The sequence below is a fragment of the Podarcis tiliguerta genome (assembly GCF_965153285.1).
Source record: "Podarcis tiliguerta genome assembly, chromosome: 2".
Lineage (NCBI taxonomy): Eukaryota > Metazoa > Chordata > Lepidosauria > Squamata > Lacertidae > Podarcis > Podarcis tiliguerta.
The window spans coordinates 90,012,951-90,032,464 of NC_139535.1; the positions used below are offsets into that span (position 1 = coordinate 90,012,951).

The 19,514-nt window shown below is 44.3% G+C and overlaps 1 protein-coding gene across 3 annotated transcripts in view; it reads left to right on the forward strand.

Annotated features, from left to right (window-relative positions):
• The first annotated feature begins 5,328 nt into the window (after positions 1 to 5,328).
• ACSF2 (acyl-CoA synthetase family member 2) overlaps positions 5,329 to 19,514 on the forward strand; it is a 53,685-nt gene continuing 39,499 nt past the window's right edge. The window contains exons 1-5 of one of the 3 annotated variants that reach the window (XM_083430039.1): positions 5,329 to 5,616; positions 12,713 to 12,908; positions 16,190 to 16,318; positions 17,072 to 17,125; positions 19,069 to 19,187. In XM_083430039.1, the coding sequence (XP_083286165.1) occupies positions 5,522 to 5,616; positions 12,713 to 12,908; positions 16,190 to 16,318; positions 17,072 to 17,125; positions 19,069 to 19,187 (593 nt within the window). In that variant the 5' untranslated portion in view covers positions 5,329 to 5,521. Of the gene's footprint in view, positions 5,617 to 12,712; positions 12,909 to 14,453; positions 14,525 to 16,189; positions 16,319 to 17,071; positions 17,126 to 19,068; positions 19,188 to 19,514 lie in introns of those variants that run through there. The other 2 variants (XM_083430041.1, XM_083430040.1) reach the window with 2 other exon arrangements.

Consider the following 19,514-nt stretch of genomic DNA (forward strand, 5'->3'; position numbering starts at 1 on the left):
GAACCACCAAACTTCTAATCGGCAAGTCCTAGGCTCTGTGGTTTAACCCACAGCGCCACCCGTGTCCCATTTGTAAGGCTAGAGATCACCTAATTTGTCCCCTTTCACTGAAGGGCTTTCACTATCCAAACTTGACATATCCTCTGAATTAGCGTACCAACCAGAAAAATGCAGGAGGAGATACAAGTAGTAGAAAAATGATAACACAATTGATTCAGAAGCCAGTCATGGACAGCCATACTAATCTGCTCTGGGGCCCAATACAGTGGTACCTCAGGTTGCAGGCGCTTCAGGTTACAGATGCTTCAGGTTACAGACTCCATTAAGAACTTTGCTTCAGGGTGAGAACGGAAATCACACGGCGGTGGGGCAGCGGCAGCGGGAGGCCCCATTAGCTAAAGTGGTACCTCAAGTTGAGAACGGACCTCCAGAACAAATTAAGTTCTTAACCCGAGGTACTACTGTACTTTCACAGACAGCTGTAATTTGCCAGACCCTGAGCATGGCAGCATCCCCAAGCCCTTTAATATGTCCACTGTATTTCACAGTTCATGAGAAGTTTCACTAGACAGCTGCATTCTTTCTGAAGGAATGGCTAATAGAGGACACAAGATTCTTCATGCGCTAAGTCATAGATGTTCAGAATAACTGGCATTTTTAAAAAATCAAGGGCTTTAGAGATGCAGAACACACATGCTGTTAATTTATAAGGATGTGGATTAGGAAGGCAGGGCAAGAGCAGAGGAACAAATATGTTTCCTGAAAGATTAATTCAAGAGGCAGATCTGTTAGCATTTGTCTGTCTTGGGAGACAATGGAGTGCGCCTTTGGGGTGAAGTCAAACCACTGGAGAATCACAGCGCCTGCTGAGGCTGTGGAAAACCCAGTAACTCGCAACTACTGCCTCCTGTGTTGTTTTTGCTGCATTAGCAGCGTCAAAGTGACCTCTCTGGTGTGCAAACCTGGGTAGTGTGTATGGCAGAGGTCCTAGGCTAGAGGCATGATCACATGCCACACGACCCTAGTCACCTCTTGGCCTCATCCAGCATGGCCCTTATGTTTTATGAATCCATGGAAACATTTAAAAAGCCGCTCTGTCAATTCTACTGGTGCTCCTTTGACACACTTGGCTGCCCGTCCTTCAGTTTGTAAAAGTCACTCAGGAAATTCCCCTACTTTGAATGGCTGTTAATGTGTAACTCATAGAATGCTTTCTGAGTGTGAATGGGCCATTTGATCCTTGATCTGTGTTGCCATAATTACTAATTATTATTATTTTATTATTACACAGCACAGTCCTGTGCTCATGCAGAAGTAAATCCCATTGTGTGCATTGGTGGTTACAATCTAGTTAGTTTGTATTTATTATTTCCGCCTTCAACTGCCTGAGACAGCTTAAGTCACAACTAGCCAAGGACGTGCCCTTCAGACAGTTTTGACTACAACTCCATGCCTGTTGGCTATGTTGGCTGGGGCTTGATGGAAGTTGAATTCCCACAACACCCGGAACACATTGCATTATCCACCCTGGACTTAAGCTGTTGGAGCATTGAAAGTTGTAAAATATACCAACAGGTTTGGCTCCAGTCTAGGCTATTTGTGGATGGAACTCTAACCACAAGGTCCTCTGCTGGAGGAAAAAGTGGGAAGTGATTTCCCCCACTTCCCCACCTGCCCATGTTCTCTGAATAGCTGGTTCAGAGGTTTGATCCCTCTTTAACAGCATGGGATGTGATGCTGGGGACTCCAGGGAAGATTGGCAAGGATCACCTTCCCACCTTCATCTAACAGTGCTTTTGCACTGGTACATGTGCCAATTGAACAGGCATTGAAAGGTTCATCTGCTGAGAGGTTCATTCATGCTGGTAACCAGTGCTTTTTTCTGGGGGTACTCAAGGGTATACAGTATCAGCACTTTTTAAAAGAAGAAGAAGAAGAAGAAAAAGAGCAGCACTGGTTAAAAGTGTGGCACTTACTGTAACATCTTGATGGTGGATGCCAGCACCCTTTTTCTAGAAGAAAAGCACTGCTGGTGATAAAACAGGGGTAGGGACCATTAAATAAAACAGGTTGTAGTCCAGCAACCAGTGTTTGAAACTCGTTGTTCTAGGTATATTTTGCGACAGGGAATTTCATTAGAGCGAGCAGTTTCTGAGCTCTGGGCACAGTACTGCACCTAAGATTTCAGAATAAAACTGCAGAGTGTAAGGAAAGGAGGACCTTTTTCTGCCTCCCCACTTCCAGCTTCTCTCTGGAGACTGGAGAAGATGCCCTCTTAAGAATATTAGGGGAGTGGGCAGGAGAAGGACTAGACCGTGTGAAAAATTAACATATAACATTTTAGCTGCAGTTCATTCATTTTCAGCTTTGTATTGTTATAAAAGAGCACCCTAGACAGTCCGTTGTTGCACCCATAAGCTAGGTTTATGGTGCCATTTGGCTCCTAGCTTTCATATCTCAGTTTCTAACACTGCCAGCAACATATGAAGGGCCACAATTCCCATCACCCTTGACTATTGGCTAGGCTGGCTGGGGCTGATGGGATTTGGAGTCTAGAAACATCTGAAGGGCCATTGTAGGGTAAGGATCAAATGAACTGCACATCCACACATCTAGCAAGACAGTTGCATGTGCTACTCATGAAAACACCATGTTCCTAAAGTTTACTTCCCACCCACAGTTTAATGTGTTCTGTACTTTGGTCTGTATTGTTGTGACAATATATTGAGGCAATTATCACTTTTATAATTTGGACATATATCTACACACCCTTTGTCCCATAAGGCTTGATGCTTTCTATGTCTCTTTAGGTTAGAGCACTAAGCATTAACTGTCAGCCGTCTTAATTCTTTTTTTTTAGTATGCAGGTAGTGGGGTACTTTTAAGAACAGAAAGCAAAGGTGGCAGACTTGGTCCATCTGAGAGAGGGGGGGGAAACACAGTTGGTCTATTATCTTTATTAGGACCAACCAAAATGTCACAAAACTGTGGCAAACTTTTAGGTTCTCCAGAATTCTTCATGTAAGATATTATTACATGCCACCCGAATCTCTGAGTTATGAGAGATTCCAGGCACTTACCCAAGGTCTGGTTTCCTTGGTATGAGGGACAGCAGAGACTGTGGTGTTTTTAGGATATATGGTTTATTTACACATATATACAACCTGAGCTTAAGGTGGAAGGACTCACAGCATTAACACTCCAAAAGATCTTGCTTATCCCATAGTCACAGCTTTGGATTCCAGCATAAATCAATCATGCCTCCTGTTTCTCTAGCTTCTGCCTGCTTCTAGCTGAACTCTCTCACACTGTTGGCTGTTGCCCTTCCAGCTCCCTGCCAAGAGCTGGGCTCCTCCTTGCAGCCCAGCTCATTAGTTTTTTCCTTTTCTTTTCTTTTTTGGATGCTGATCATGGTGCTTAACTAAAGTAGATTTAACCCTTGCTGGATTCAGGACTCCAAGAAGTAGAAGGGTCTCAAAGCCTTATGCAGACTACCTCCCCCCCAAAAAAAACAACGCAACAACTTTACACAAAGCAAGAGGGAGGGGCAATTAAGAAAACAAAAATAAATAAGTACAAAAATTTGGCTAGAAGTTGTAGCCTTGAGGTCAGCTTGTAGACTATGTCCTAAAATGGAGGTTCAGTGGCGTAGCGTGGGGGGTACAGGGGGGACCGGCCGCAACATCTGGGGGGGGGAGGGGCGCGCTCGCACTCGCAGTTCTCTGCCCCTACCTGGCTCACTCACTCTCTCTCACTGCAGTGCTGGCTGTGCGAATCCGATCTGAGCCGCCGGGTCGCCGCCCACTGTGGAGGGGAGGGTGCCAGGCATGAGGTGCGGTGCGGAGAGAGCGCGAGGGACTATCTGGGGGAGGGACAGTGCAGCGGGGGGGGGGCGCAAATTACTTGCCTTGCCCCAGGTTAGGGGGCGCAAATTACTTGCCTTGCCCCGGGTGCTGACAACCCACGCTACACCACTGTGGAGGTTGCAGGCTGAATGTGTCCCAGGAGATACAGCTATTAGGTTGTGTGTCTCTTCTGCTTTGTTATTTTGAACTTCTCTTTTCATGTGTGCCTCATGATATAATGAGCTTTCCAATATGCCAATAAAGACTTCCACCTTTATGCAGAGACACAATCTGCGTAAACAAACACGTTTTATCTTAAGCAGACCAGAGCTGGGAGGGCCAATCCTGCTCAACATGCAACCCTGGAAAAGCTGCTTGGCTTCAGTTTGTGCAGGGTGCTTTTGCTGAACGTGGAATACTGAACACTCTTCTGAGAGCTCTTAAGCTGAAAAAAGGATAGGCACTTTAATTATTTAGCTATTAATTCATGGATGTATTTGTATAACACCCTCCCATGAAATACCAGGTTGGTGCACTTTAGGTTTCGTGTGTTTCATTTTCTAATACTTCACTATGGAAACTATATAGGACTGTTCTTCATATCTATGAAATCAAACAGTGGAATTGCTGATTCAAATTAAAAACAAACAGATCGTGGTTGTTGTAACAGTCCGTGAACCCTGCTTCAGGCAGCTTGAGTGCTGTCAGAGGGGAAAGAATGTGCTTTACAGGCAGGAGGGGGGCTTGCAGCCCTATAGGGTGTTCTGGGATACAGTACAGTGGTACCTCAGGTTAAGTACTTAATTCGTTCCGGAGGTCCATACTTAACCTGAAACTGTTCTTAACCTGAGGCACCACTTTAGCTAATGGGGCTTCCTGCTGCCACCGCACCACCGGAGCGCGATTTCTGTTCTCATCCTGAAGCAAAGTTCTTAACCTGAAGCACTATTTCTGGGTTAGCGGAGTCTGTAACCTGAAGCGTATGTAACCTGAAGCATCTGTAACCTGAGGTACCACTGTATATGGTTGCTAGAGCCCTGAGCCCCACATCTTGTTGAGGTAACTATCTCAAAACTTCTCAAAACTTCATAGAAATTACAGCACAGTGCATGCCCTGCCAAACTAGTAGGTACTTTCACACCCTTATGGTGGGCCTGTCGAAAACACCACCCCAGAAACAAAGCGGAACCTAGGCAGAAGTGCCAACTTGAACAATATATGGGGGGCGGAGGAGTGCAGAGTCAGTCAGATTGTAGCTTTCTCCTCTCCCGAAATACGAGAGGCTCCTCCTGCTTTCAAGCGATGCCTTATTAGACCGAAGGCTGTACTGAGAGAGCGAGCTGCGGGCGAAAGAACCGCTCGCTCGCCTTCCCAGCCTCGCCTCGCCGTCCTCCGCGCTGGGCGACGGAGTTCTTCAGCGGCACCTAAGGGGCTTCTTCCAGCCGCCTCCTTCTTCCCCGCCCGCCTCCACTTCCTTCTCCCTAACGAGGCTGCAGGAGGTGCTGCAGCCGGGCGGGCTGAGCGCCGGCAGCGCCGCCCCGTTTGCCTCCCATTCCCTCCCACCCTCCTCCTCGCTGCTCCCGGCCGGCCGGCGGCTCTTCCCCTGCCCGAGGGAGAGGCAACTGCAAGCAGCGGGGCTGTGGCGGGGGCTGCGCCTCTGCTGGGAGAGGGGGCCCATGGCTTCTACCACCGGCCTGCTGAAGAGAGTCGCCAGGGAGGGTTGGGCAGTGCTGGTGGCTCGAACTGGCCTCCGGGGCATTCATCGGGTCAGGTACAGGGGGCCAAAGGAACAGATGCTCTGGGGTGAACGGGGCACCCCACGAAATGGGGGTGGGGGGCTGGAGGCCGGCGCGGGGTGGGGAGCCCATAGGGTTTCACTTTCTTTTTAAGGGTCAAGTAACTTGGGGTGCTATATTTGGAGCTGTTGCGCTCTCCCTCCTCGGGGCTGGAGAGAAGAGGGTGATAGGAATGCAAAGGGGCTGCCAGGGTCGATTTGCGCTTGCCAGAGAAAAGTTGGGATGAAGGTATTTTGAGGACACGGGGTGGGCGGGAGTGGTGCGCTGCGGGGAGGGGAGGAAGTGGCAATATGTACGGTATATATATATCCGGACATAAATTTGGCGGGTGTTATGCCAAGAGGCCATTGATTCAGGCGTAGGTTAGTGCAGCAGAGGCTTGAACGGAAGCAAAGCAAGTGAAGAGAAGTGAAAAGAGTTCAGCGGAATCCCCATTATCAAAAAGATACTTTGGGCAGATCTAAACTTTTGGGGATTTTTTTTTGGTGTGGGTTGTTTTGTGTGGTTGTGTGTGTGTGTGGGTGTTTGCAAGTGTCTTCTGCAACAAGTCCCTGATGCAATAGTAGCGGATTTATATACCACATCGACACATGCATCATTTTTAAAAAGTTGTTCTGGGATGCTTCCCCATGTTACTGCATTATTGCTGTCCAGAAGGGCACTTCTGCTTGACAGCACAACAAAAGGGGAACTAAACAAACAAACAAACCAGAACATTTGTGGTTTCAAAAGTTACAGGATTTCAGAGGAGGGTGACCAAGATAATGAAGGGTCTGGAAATCAAGCCTTGTGAGGAACAGTTGAGGGAGCTGGGTTCGTTTTGTCTAGTAAAGAGGAGTCTTGAGAGATGATAGCCATCTTCAAATATCTCAAGGGCTGTCATATGGAAGATGGAGTAAGCTTGGTTTCTCCTGCTTTGGAGGCCAGTGGCCTCAAGTGACAAGGAAGGGGATTCTGACTAGACATCAGGAAGACCTTTTTGACAGTAAGAGATGTTCAACAGTGAAACAGACTCCCAACGGGAGGTGGTGGACTCTCCTTCCTTGGAGGTTTTAAAGCAGAGGTTGGATGGCCATCTGTCATGCATGATTTAGCTGAAATTCCTGCATTGCAGGGGGTTGGACTAGATGACCCTCAGGGTCCCTTCCAACTCCACAATTCTATGATTCTATGATGTAAGGCAACCTGTTTAGGCACCATTCTCTCTCGTGTGTGTGTGTGTGTTTGAGAGGGGGGGAAATATCCTGCTCCCCCTCTTTCAGTGTTTTACTCTCCCCACCCTCTAAAAAAATCCCTGTGGACACCCATGCTCCCTTTTTGCCTTGTGATTCAAACTGCCATAGACTTGGTGGGAAAGGGGCAGTCAAAAGAGCAGCATGATTTCAACTGGTGCACAAAAAAGAACACAAGTAGGGTGAATTTGAGTAATGTGACCCTTGCTTAATACATCTCCGTTCCCAGAGGGCCATCTGCATAACTCTGGATTTTCTTCCTTTCTCCTCTGATTTCCATGGGGATGGTGTTGGACTATAGAGCAGAAACACTCACCTTGGGCCAACTGGTATAAAGGGTGGTTAGAACACTCAAGCTATGTATGTGATGCCCCTGGGTTTTATTTCAATGCCATGATTTCGTCTGGATTTAATTACTTTTTAAAAATGATTCCTCGAGTCCTGAACCACTTTTCTTGCAATCATCAAAGCTAGTTTTCATGGGAGACTTTTGTATTTCCGGGCTCAGCTGCCATCTTCATATTGTACCGAGGTCTGCGTTTCCCATCACATCCTGCTTTTGCAGCCAGAGATCCAATGCTGTTCTTGGCTCGTTTGCTGATAGCAGAGGTAATTTTGGCAAATATTGCCTAAGGTAATGCATGTGCTTTGGGGTCAGCAGTTTCACTAGAAAGTGAACTCTGCTGTCTTTACTGGTAAGTTTATCTGCTCAGTGGGTATCTCTGACTGTCAATGTACAAAGTAACTGATTCAACACACCTTTTAAAGATATTTACCTTGTTGTCTTTCCAAGCTTTTGAGCTGAGATGATAATGCAAATTAGAAGTACAGGGTCTAAACTAGTAAACTCCGCAGCCCAGCATTATGCTTCCAAGGGCTCTTTTGCGCTGCTTTTCTCCCCACAGGATAAACAGGATTGCTGATAAAATGCCATACTTGCCTTATAGAATCATAGAATCGTAGCATTGGAAGGGATCCAAGCGTCATCTAGTCCAACCCCCTGCAATGCAGGAATCTCAGCTAAAGCATCCATGACAGATGGCCATCCAACCTCGGCTTAAAAACATTCAAAGTAGGAGAGTCCACCATCTTTTGTGGGAGTCTGTTCCACTGTCAAACAGCTCTTACTGTCAAAAAGTTTTTTCTGAATGTTTAGTCAGAATCTCCTTTTTCGAACTTGAAGCCATTGGTTCGAGTCCTACCCCCCTGAGCAGGAGAAAACAAGCATGTTCCTTCTTTCATGTGACAGCCCTTAAGATATTTGAAGAGGGCAAACATATCTCCTCTCAGTCTCCTCTTTTCCAGCTAAACAAACCCAACTCCTTCAAGCACTCCTTGTAAGGCTTAGTTTCCAGACCCTTGATCACCTTGGTTTCCCTCCTCTGCACACGTTCCAGCTTGTCGACATCCTTCTTAAATTGTGGAGCCCAGAATTGGACACAGTATTCCAGATGTGGTCTAACCAAGGCAGAATAGAATGGTACTATTACTTCCCTTGATCTGGACACTATACTTCTGTTGATGCAGCCTAGAATAGCATTAGCTTTTTTTCTATGATCATCATGCTTTTTGTCCCTTTCCTCCATTGAAACAATTTGTCATTCTACCTCTCCAGCAAAGTTTGACACATATTTTATAACTCTGCTGTAAATGATGCTGCTGGAGGAGCAAAAATCTGAGTATATCATTACCCACAAATCTTGACCACCCCACCTCCCGTGTTGCAAACTGAGATGTATGCATATTAGACACCAGTTCTTGCTTGGTTGTGTTGGATCTAGGTGGCTTTTGGTATCAGACTCACATCCTTGGGGTTAGTAACCCCTGAAATACAACTTTTTTCACCTATTAAAATTTCCTTGTTATTCCTACTGCTAAATTGACCGGAACCCTGCTCTGTTTCACATTGTCTTGTCCTATAGGCCAGGGGAACCAATGTAATGCTCTCTAGATGTTGGAGGACTCCAGGTTCCCAGAAAGGATGGCTGATGATGGGAGTTGTAATTCAGAATAACAGGATGTAAAATACACAGATAATCAGGAAGAACAACTTTCTTCGTCTGTTTTCACCAGCTCCTTCTGAATCCTGCTTTATTTGCACTTTCCCTACTGTAAGAGTTTTGCCACTGTGCCAGGTCTAAACATTGCCAGTCACTAGCTGTTCCTTTGGATCTAAATCTCCATGGAAACTTCAGAAGAAGGGGAATGTCAGTCTTCTCATATTTGCTTAGTGCCCAGCCTTCAGAAGATGTTGCATCTCTTGCACAAAGAATCAGCAAACCTTTAGAGTTTTGCAGAGCCTCTGAAAGCCTCTTTTCCTCATTTGATAGAAGTAGTTCACTGCTTTGGGTGTTCCATATTGGGGTGCAAAGCAGCTTACATTTTTTATAGCAACAGTTGCATTATTCCCCCATTATCCCCTTTTCATCTGCATCTCTGACAGCTAATTTCATGCTTTAAAAAGAACCTGGGAGTCTTGGAAGTTCCTGGTCCTACAGTTGCCAAGAACAGGATTTTGGGCATGGAATAATTGCAGCTACCAAGGCAATTGTATCAAAACACACATTAATCTTATAGCAGAAGTGGAAGTTTTGTTTCCACAGAAGAGTCTGATCAGATTCATAGGCTGTATTTGCATGCAGTGTTGCACTAGGTCAGTGCTATGTGGAGGGCTTCTGGGAGTGAAAGTGTTGGGCTTGCAGGCTCCTCCTACTTCCTTCACTTTCTCCCTTGAAGGCGGGAGGAGGACTTCTGCAGAGCTGAGTTTCACTTTCAAAGAATCTAATCTTGATGTTACATATATGTGCTGACGGTCCGCTCGTTCCTAAAGAAGGCAGCCATGTGACATTGAATTGGCCTGCTGTCATTTAAGTTGTCAGTTCCTGGGCCAGCTTCCAGATTGGTGCAGCAAACACCCATGAAACATACGAAGTAAAAACTATGCTGTAATTTTTAAAGAATTATTTATTTAGGGTGTGGGTTGCATTGCTGGAGGAGGTATTTGTAGCCTGGGAATGTTCCTGGATGTGACATTTTATCGGTTGGGCAAATGGCAACATATCAGTTCCTTTAAGTGAAGGAGCAATAATTTTGTGTGTGTATGTGTGACGGTCCTTTCTATTTTTATTTATTTATTTTGTTGATTTTACATCCTGCCTTTGCTCCCCAAGGAGTTTGAGGAGTTGATCTGCCAATTTTAGAGTGTTGAATTTCTAGGCAGCTTCTGGTCCTCCAGATGTCATTAGACTACAGCAGGAAGGCCATAGCTCATCTGTTTTGCATGCAGAAGGTCTCAGGTTCAATCCGCGGCATCTCTAGGTGGGGCTGGGAGAGACACCCTGCCTGAAACCCTGGAGAGCTACTATCGTCATTGAGCTGGGTGGACCCAATTGTCTGTCTCAGTAGAAAGCAGCTTCTTTTCTGCTAACTCCATCATTCTTGACCATTGGTCATGATGGTTGGGGCAAAGTGAGAACGTGCCACCCCACTGCCAATACTTCCTTTACCTGGGTTGTGCAGCAGTGCTGAAAAGCGGCACCCACCGCCCGTGGTGGGTTCCAGCAACATTTGTGAAATTTCATGATATTTTGCCGCAAGCTAAGGGGTAGCAGTGTGCCCTTGAGGGCACCAGCTCTCAGATTTCTGCCACCTGAGGTGGCTGCCTCACTCTGCCTCATGGGCAGGCTGGCACTTTCAACATTATTTGGAAGGCCACAGGCTAGCTACCCCCTCTTCTAGGGCATGTGTAGTGACTGGTGAGATATGAGGTTGGTAGCTTCGAAATTTGGTGGTTTTGTTTGTGTGGACAGGTGTGCTATTGTTACTAGCAAGAAACAGCTTCTTACCTTCTCTCAGCTTCTCCCAGTGTGTTTCCTGGGAACTGAAAACTCATAAATTGTAGGTCTGTTTTCCTGCAAAATCTTACCAGATCTATTTACATAACCTGCTCAGCAATTTCCCAATAAAAAAAAAAGGATAATCCTATTGAACATTTGCCTGCCGGTTTATACCTTTCTCTGTTTGTTCTCTTTTTTCTTGATCACCTCCATTCTGCCATAGCAGCAATATTATGGCCTTGGCTTGTAATAAAAGTGGGTAACCTGTGCAACTGCACGAAATGGAAGATTAGGAATATGAGGTTTTGCCCTTCTTTACTGCCCTAACCTTTCCCCACAATAAGTTCCATTGTAACAGGAATGATTCCCCTCTGTTCTGCATTTAAGACAGACATAACCGTTTTTAGAGTAGTGGGACTGATTTTGGACGTGCATTCTGCTCTTGCAAAACGAACACACCTTTTCCTGTCCAGGTTTTCAGTTACTGTTCTTCAGGTTTTCAGAAAAAAGCCCATGGTTGGATGTGCCAATTGGTGAATGTTTATGATGTCATTAAGACACTTCCTTCATTGGCCAGAATTGTTTCATAACTCTTTTAACACCCACCCACCCACTTATATCTATTGTTAAATAAGGACAAACATAGAAATGAACAAATGCACATGTATTACTTGCATTTATTTATTTTGTTCAAAATTGCACTTCAGTCATATGGAGAAGGGAAGGATTGATGGCTGACCCAGCATCTCATGCAGTGAAATGTGGTTTGTCACACAAATTATAATGCTAGAAGGAAACTGAACTCACATTGGAGGCAGGTAGACTTAAACCGACAAGGGGAAGAGTTGCCATTTATTTATTCAGACATTCATTCATCTTAAACATTTATTTACCATCTCTCCTGAGTTTCTGAGATGATCTATGTGGCTAATAATCACCAAAATTTAGAAGTGTGGTATATGCATATAGTATAAAAATAAACAGAGCAGCAGAGAAAAGCACAGTATGGCACAGAAAAGGAGCAGCAGTTAAAAACCATAGTTTTGTAGAAGAAATCCCCAATAAACCCCAAAGCCTAAGGACAGAATCCTAAACTGAAGATCTACCACAAATGGGGGCTGTAGGGGCACTCTTACATTGTGATGCAAAGCTATAGGAGAGGAGCACATGCTTTTGAGTTCTGTGGGGCCCCTCTGTGTGTTGGTAGCATGTGGGTGTTGTTACAAGCACAGTCCCTGAGGAAATGGCTAGTGTTTTCCTTATGCTTTTCAATGTTCTGTGTTGCGATTTCCCCCCTCTCCTAGGCTGAGCTTGCATGAGATACTTTCAGCTGTTATCCTGGTACTATTCTGGTAGATCTCCTCCCTGAGCATAAAACTAGATAAATAAATAGTCTCCACTGTTTACAGACCTGGTATCTACCTTTAACTTAAACATGCATGTGGGGCCCATTTCTTTCTTTCTTTCTTTCTTTCTTTCTTTCTTTCTTTCTTTCTTTCTTTTTTACCTAGGTGGCAGTGCTACAGCTGCGCTCCATCTTAGATCAGGCTGAGACCTAGTAGGGGGTCCTGCCTGACCCACCAGCTGAAGGCCAGTAGGATTCTCTGTTGAACTAGGAGTCAAATGATTCCATCCCTGGTTACGCCTGGTTATATTTAAGGAACAGGGAAGCAGTTCTGAGGAACACCAAGCAGAGAATAGAAACCTAGAACATCTACGATTTTAGATTATCATTTTTAGTTCCACATTCAAATAAAATTTGTCTCCCCTGACTTTTCGTTGTGAAACAGTGATAAAGTTTGCAGCAGCAAATATTTCTGTGCACCACTGAAAGTTCTCCATATGCTGTGACTAGCACACATAGGTTGATGATAATTCTTATGGTTTGTTTTTTCCTCCCTTTGGCTATATCAAAGAAGACCATGCACCCTAACTCTTTCTTCTTCCGGCTGTGAACGGCATTGCCCCTTGCAATTTCTGCATCTCATCTGTTCTCTTGACAGTTCTCTACAGAGCGATGCACCCCCTGCCACACCTATAGCAAGCAAAAGCTATCTCCATGGGGTGACAGACATTCCGCTTCTTGGGAAAACTGTGGATCAGTGCCTGGAAGAGACAACCCACCGGTGTCCTGACCGAGAAGCCTTGGTGTTCCCTCTAGAAGGGATTCGGAAGACGTTTGCGCAGTTGAGACAAGATGTAGGTGGCTCACGATTCCTTTGTTACTGAATCTAGGGATGCGCACAATGTATTTAAAGCATTTAACCCTGCTCCACAGCTAAAAGCGGTTTCCAGGGTGGCTTACAAAAATCAGCACTAAGACATATTGATAAGATAGCCTATACTTTAAAAGGCCTTTGAAGCAGTAGCTTCCAGATGACCCAAAATGGAAAGATTTTTTTTGCCAATTAATTTTTATTGCTTTTCAGGTTTTTTTTAACTAATTGCCATCAAATTAATTCAAGTTTAATACAAATTTAAAAGGCCCCACTGGCTTGATATTTCACTACTCACCCTTATTTACTGCTCAGTATTGCATACATTTCCAAGTTATAGTTCAAAAAATGTAACATATTTTAGCATTTTATCCTTATTCCCCCCCCCCTTATTTCAAAAATGCAAAGATTTAACAAAAACCAGGTTATATGACTTTGTGGGCGTAATTCAACATAATGTAAGGAGATCATTTTGTCAGTGCAAGCATTTCTGTTGGCCCAACTGAACAATCTCCCCTTTCTAGGGGTTTTCCTGACTCTCCTCCCCAAAAAGGAAAAAACCGAATAGCTGTAAATAAAATAAAATTAAAAAAACCTGTCAGAATAAAAGCTGTCTACAATACCAAACAGCTGCATTTCTAAAGACTCTATCTACCATGTCTGGAAGCTGCCTCTGCTGTCCAAAAAGACCTTTCCAAAATTCCAGATGTTTTGAGGTTTTGTTGACGGTGGTGAGAAGACCATTCTGCACATGGTCAAAGATAATAGCCTTCATTTTTCACGGTTCTTCGAATTGAATTTTAGAACTGAATATGGCTTTTGGGACTAGGCATTGGTAAAGCTTTTTGTTCAAGGAGAGCACAGAAAATCTCAAGTTGGTCCATTTTAACCCTAATAAATAATCGGAACCCTCATAACCCATATAATTGACAGTTACAATGTCTGGGGCATCTAGGTCTGCCCTTGAGAGCAGTTTGGAGTCTTCAGCTGTCCAGAATGTGCTAGCCTGCTTAGGTAGTATTTGCTTTCTATGAGTTCTACTAGTTGCTAGTTTGCTGCAGAGTTGAATTCAAGACCTTGCCACTCACCTTTAAAGCCCTTCTGGGCCACACTGATCCTTGAGCAAGCAACATTTTGTGTGTGAGTTCCTTTCCATTCTTTGAGTTCTGAGGGTGAAAATCTTATGGTAGTTCCTGCAAACTCTTATTTCTCTGGGATGGCCCCTGAGCACTGGAATCATTTACGAAAGTTGATGCAACAAATTCTGGGAAATGGTCCGTTGAAACACGCTGTCAATACCTTTTCTCTCCTTTTTTTATGTTGTAATGCCAGGTTTACCTGACCCTGTTTTAATTTCTCCTAACCATTTATTGTTGTCGTGATTTTATGGGTGCTTTATTTTTTCTTAAGCCCGTAAGCTGATTTGAGAGCAGTTGCTGAAAAGCAAGTCTCTAAAGCTGCCTGGAAATAAATAAATAACAAGTATCCTAAAAGTAAGATGGACTTAATTGTTCCAGATGATGATGATCAAAGCTTGGATAAGTTTTCCAGTGTGGGACTGAGCAGCTACTGAAAGCATCTGTCTGCAATGCTTTGAAGGTGATCTCATGCATGTTTACTCAGAAATTAGTTCCACTGTACTTTAGTGGGACTTAACTCCCCATTAAATGCATGGGATTTTGGGGTGCAAGGCTCAGACTAGCTAAAGCTTTATAAGCTATTTAGAACTGGGGCTGGGAAGCTGTGGTCCTCCTGATGTCGTGGAACTCCAGTCCCCATCAGGCCCAGCAACTGTGGCCAATTGTTAGAGGGGCTGGGAATTATAGACCAGCAACATCTGAAGTTAGGACATTAATGTTTTAATGCTGCTTGTAGCGCTTTTCATCACACATCAGTTAATCTCAGGTTGTTTTCACTCGTTCTGCTTAGGGCCAATCTAATTGTGATGTAGAAGTGTGTGGGTGCCTTTCTTCCATCTTTCATTTTCCCCTACAATGGAGCAGAGCAATGATAGTGTCCAGCTAATTTTCACCACTCCACAGCCCTCACCCAAATCCCTCCCCGCTCTCTTACTATTAGGAGGGGGAAACATGCAGGCACAAACCCAGTTCCCGTATGTTCTGGTCTCTGTGGCTTAAGGTAGCTTTGCAGGACCTTTGTATTCTGTATTATCATACATAGTCCTGGTCAGGTACCAACGGGGCTGCTTCTAGCAAACAAAAAAGACATAGAGAGCGGAATATCTCCTGCTCTCATGTCACATTTTACCTTGAACCTCTCTTGGGCATGTCAAAATCAGATATGTAAATTTAAATGTGGCTTGTGTCAGTTTTATTAAACAATTCAAGACTTTATCACGAAGTTTAAATAACAATCCAGTAAGAAATATGAAATAAAATAATAAAAATGAGGTGGAAACTGTTGATTTGATTGACATCCTATGCCCTTTTAAAATGTGGTGGAGGTTTTTTTGGGTGGGGGGAGGTTATTGGGTTGTTTTTATTTTGATTATGTATTTTGTGGTTTTATATTTTGATTTTATTCTGCGAACCGCCCTGAGACCTCCGGGTATAGGGCGGTATATAAATTCAATAAATAATAATAAAAGTAATACCAAACAAACAAACAAAATAAACAAAATCCAGTACTCATAGCCATTACCCTTAAAATAAAATACATTCTTAAGAGACTACACAGTGAATTAAATGGTAGAATCCTATGAGCTTTTAAATCAATTGGTGGCCCTCCAGAAAGGTGAATTTCCTTCAGAACATAGGTGTTTGGTCTGAATGCAACCAACACACCATCTTCTGATTAGGAGGAAACTTGTTTGATGCTCTTTAACCATCTTGCCTTGGGAGATGAACATACCGGCTGCCGCCATATTCCTTTCCTTTAGCTTTTTAGATTCTTCTGTGTCGTCAGTGCACAGAGGAGGAGGAGGAGTTTGGATTTGATATCCCGCCTTTCACTCCCCTTCAGGAGTCTCAAAGCGGCTAACATTCTCCTTTCCCTTCCTCCCCCACAACAAACACTCTGTAAGGTGAGTGGGGCTGAGAGACTTCAGAGAAGTGTGACTGGCCCAAGGTCACCCAGCAGCTGCATGTGGAGGAGCGGAGACGTGAACCCGGTTCCCCAGATTACGAGACTACCGCTCTTAACCACTACACCAAACTGGAACGTTCATCTCACATTCTCCATCGTTTCCTACCTGCCTAGCTCAATCTGCTGAGACGGGTTTTCTCTCCCTCTCCTATTCTCTAGGTAGTACAGGCAGCACAAGGACTTCTGGCCCTTGGTTTGAAAAAGGGTGACCGGCTGGGAATGTGGGGTCCCAACAAGTACGAATGGGTCCTAATGCAGTTTGCCACGGCGCAAGCAGGAATCATCCTGGTAAGTTCCTCCTGCTTATGAACAGCTAAGAGGCTTGGTGGCTGGTTAAGGAAAAATCCAAGAACTCCCTAGAAGGATGTCATGCTGGGGAAGAGAGCTCGTATATTTAAAGAACACGAGTGTGTATATTTAAAGAACATTCACAATACCATTCAGTATCGACACAAATGCACACACCTTTAAGGTTAGTGTATAAAAGTGTTTGGATTTGTATTTTGGCAGAAAGCAACTACCCTTACTGTATGACTGGGAATCATCTATCTTGTTTGGCTGAAGAATTTTGTAGAATTCAGAAGCTTTTTTAAAAACAAACAAACAAACAAATATACTTTGGTTTAATGAAAGTTGTATTTTATCTAAGACCCAATAGACTCATCTTGCAGATATTGGTAGAATGGGGAGTTCTTTCTCCTGCACTAGCTGGAGGGTTTGTGGTGCCATCGCACTGCATATTTTGTATTTGTTTTCTGTTTTGGTATCAGTGGAGTACAAGCCAGGAGATGCTTGCCTGGCAGCTGGTATATAAATATTTTAAATAAATAAATATTACATTGGGAAACAGTGGCAACTTGTGTTAGGAAATACTCTCCTGTTTCCACTAAGTGACAATTAATTAAAACGCAAGTGTGGTTTAGGCCCGGTTTGTATTCTTCATTCTCTGAAACCGATACTAGGAGACCTCTGACCTCTCAACACACACAATCACTGTACATGGTTAAGAAGCTGTATCTCTGATTAATTTATCTTTTCCAGGTGTCTGTGAACCCAGCGTATCAATCCCAAGAGCTGGAGTTTGTGGTGAGGAAGGTATGACAAGACCTGTTGTGGTCAGCACTGCTTGTTTTCATCCGCAGCGCTTTCTGAAAACGCTTGAAGCTCTGGGAATGCGTTGATTAAGTTAGCAGGTTGATTTGGAGGAAAGTATAGAAAAAGGCAGCCCAAACAATAATTTGGCAATGGCTAATGGGTTTGGAGCTTTGGTTTAGAGAAAAGCTGACTGAAGAGAATGGGGGCTGTATGTTTTTCTCTCATAATACTGACACGTGTGGTTGTTGAATCAAGTTAATTGGCAGTTGATTGAGGGCAGGCACAAAGTCGTCCCCCCCCCCCATCAGAATGAACTGATGGATTTTGTTACTATGAGCTAAGATGACTTTTTTAAAAATATAAGACCAATACCCAGATGCTAAAATTGAGCATTTATGTTCATGGACTGTATTTTCTTATATTATATTTATATCCCATGGTTCCTCCAAGGAGCATATGTGGTTTTTCTTTGTTTTGTTTTTGCTTCTTTCAACATTTCCTAATCAACATAGTCTCCCTCTATGGCAATTACCGCTGACTTAAGCCTTTCAACTTTCTTATCCCTAATAATGAGGGATTAAAGCTATTAAGTGTCTTGTGAAAAAAATTAATCCCTGCCCAGATTAAGAGGCCTCTTGTACTTCCTTTTCTGGTTTAGCTTTGGAGCTAAATCATTAAAAGACCATGGGAGGTGAAATACAAAAGCTGTAGTAGGTGATTCTACTTCTTGCTTGCTCTCGCTATGGGAAAAAGTTTGGAAGCAATAAGACAAGCTTATCTGGCACTAGTGGCCTTGCACAATGCTGTTTCGGCTTGCAAATGTTTCTTGCTTGTTGGTTTGCAGTTCTTACTGCTCCTATTTTTCCTATGTGTTTGTTTCCTTCCTCGTTGGCCGACACTATGAGAACATCTTCGTAATGTTCTTAAGAGTAACTTCCACTGAATTCAGCGGGATGTATTTTCAGTGCTCTTTCAAAGGATCAAGCTTTGAGGCTGCTTTCTGTGCACACTAACTTAGGAATGAGTCTCATTAAGGGCTGGCCCTGCGGTGGCAAAACTCTGAGTATACCTGCCTCAAACGGGCATATGGAAATGGCCATCTGCCTGCATTTTGGGCACACAGACTGGATCTCCTTCATTCCAGAAGACATGATTGAGAGGCTGTTGGTGTCCACAGGTCTCCCACGGCATAAGTGCAGTTGTAAAGTGGAGGGTATAAATATGCCACTGTATTATTAAAAGTAGAAAAGAGTATCCCAGTGAAGTCTTGATAATTTAATTTACTGTTGCAATGCTGCTGGAGCATACAGTAAGGCATTTTATTCTTTGTGTTAGCTGTTTTGAGGGTTTTGGGGGTGTTGTTTTTTTACAATCAAGTGGTGTATCATTTTAAATAAGTAGATAGGAAGGGGTAAGGTGAAGGTAAAAGGACCCCTGACCATTAGGTCCAGTCGTTGCCGACTCCGGGGTTGCGACGCTCATCTTGCTTTATTGGCCCAGGGAGCCGGCGTACAGCTTCCGGGTCATGTGGGCAGCATGACTAAGCCGCTTCTGGGGAACCAGAGCAGCGCATGGAAACGCCGTTTACCTTCCCACTAGAGCGGTACCTCTTTATCTGCTTGCACTTTGATGTGCTTTTGAACTGCTAGGTTGGCAGGAGCAGGGACCGAGCAATGGGAGCTCACCCCGTCGCGGGGATTCGAACTGCTGACCTTCTAATCAGCAAGTCCTAGGCTCTGTGGTTTAACCCACAGCGCCACCCACGTCCCTAATAGGAAGGGGTAGGGGTACACAAAAGTTCACCTAGAGCAGTAAAAGACATAACAAAAGCATGCTGGCTGATGCTGAAAAGACTTCTGTGGTTCAAAACACCTGGAATGGCTGCTCTTTTGCACAGGTTGCCTTGTGTCCCATTTGCTTCATCCTTACGTGTATCTCTCTAGGTTGGCTGCAAAGCACTGGTGTTCCCTACACAGTTCAAAACTCAGAAGTACTATGAGATCTTGAAGCAAGTGTGCCCTGAGTTGGAACATTGTAATCCGGGAGCATTACAGAGCAAGAAGTAAGTGTTCACTGAGCATTTGCTCATTAGTCTCCTCCAAGGCCCAGTCTTAAACACTGTTTTCATATTGATAAAGTGCCCAGATAAGTATCCACATGATCAATCAAAGGAGCCACAAGACCAAGAGCGGGAGGGGCTTTCAGATTTTCTATTACATTGGAGCACATCATAAGGGAAACACGATGATGAGTTTAAGGACCGGTTCAGTTCTTTCACTTTTTCACCCCTTGTGTCAGGGACTAGACTGAGGAGGAATGGTGGGGACTGGCCCGCCGCCTTCTCCTGAACCTTCCGAAGAGCAGGAGGACAGTATAGATTTAGAACAGT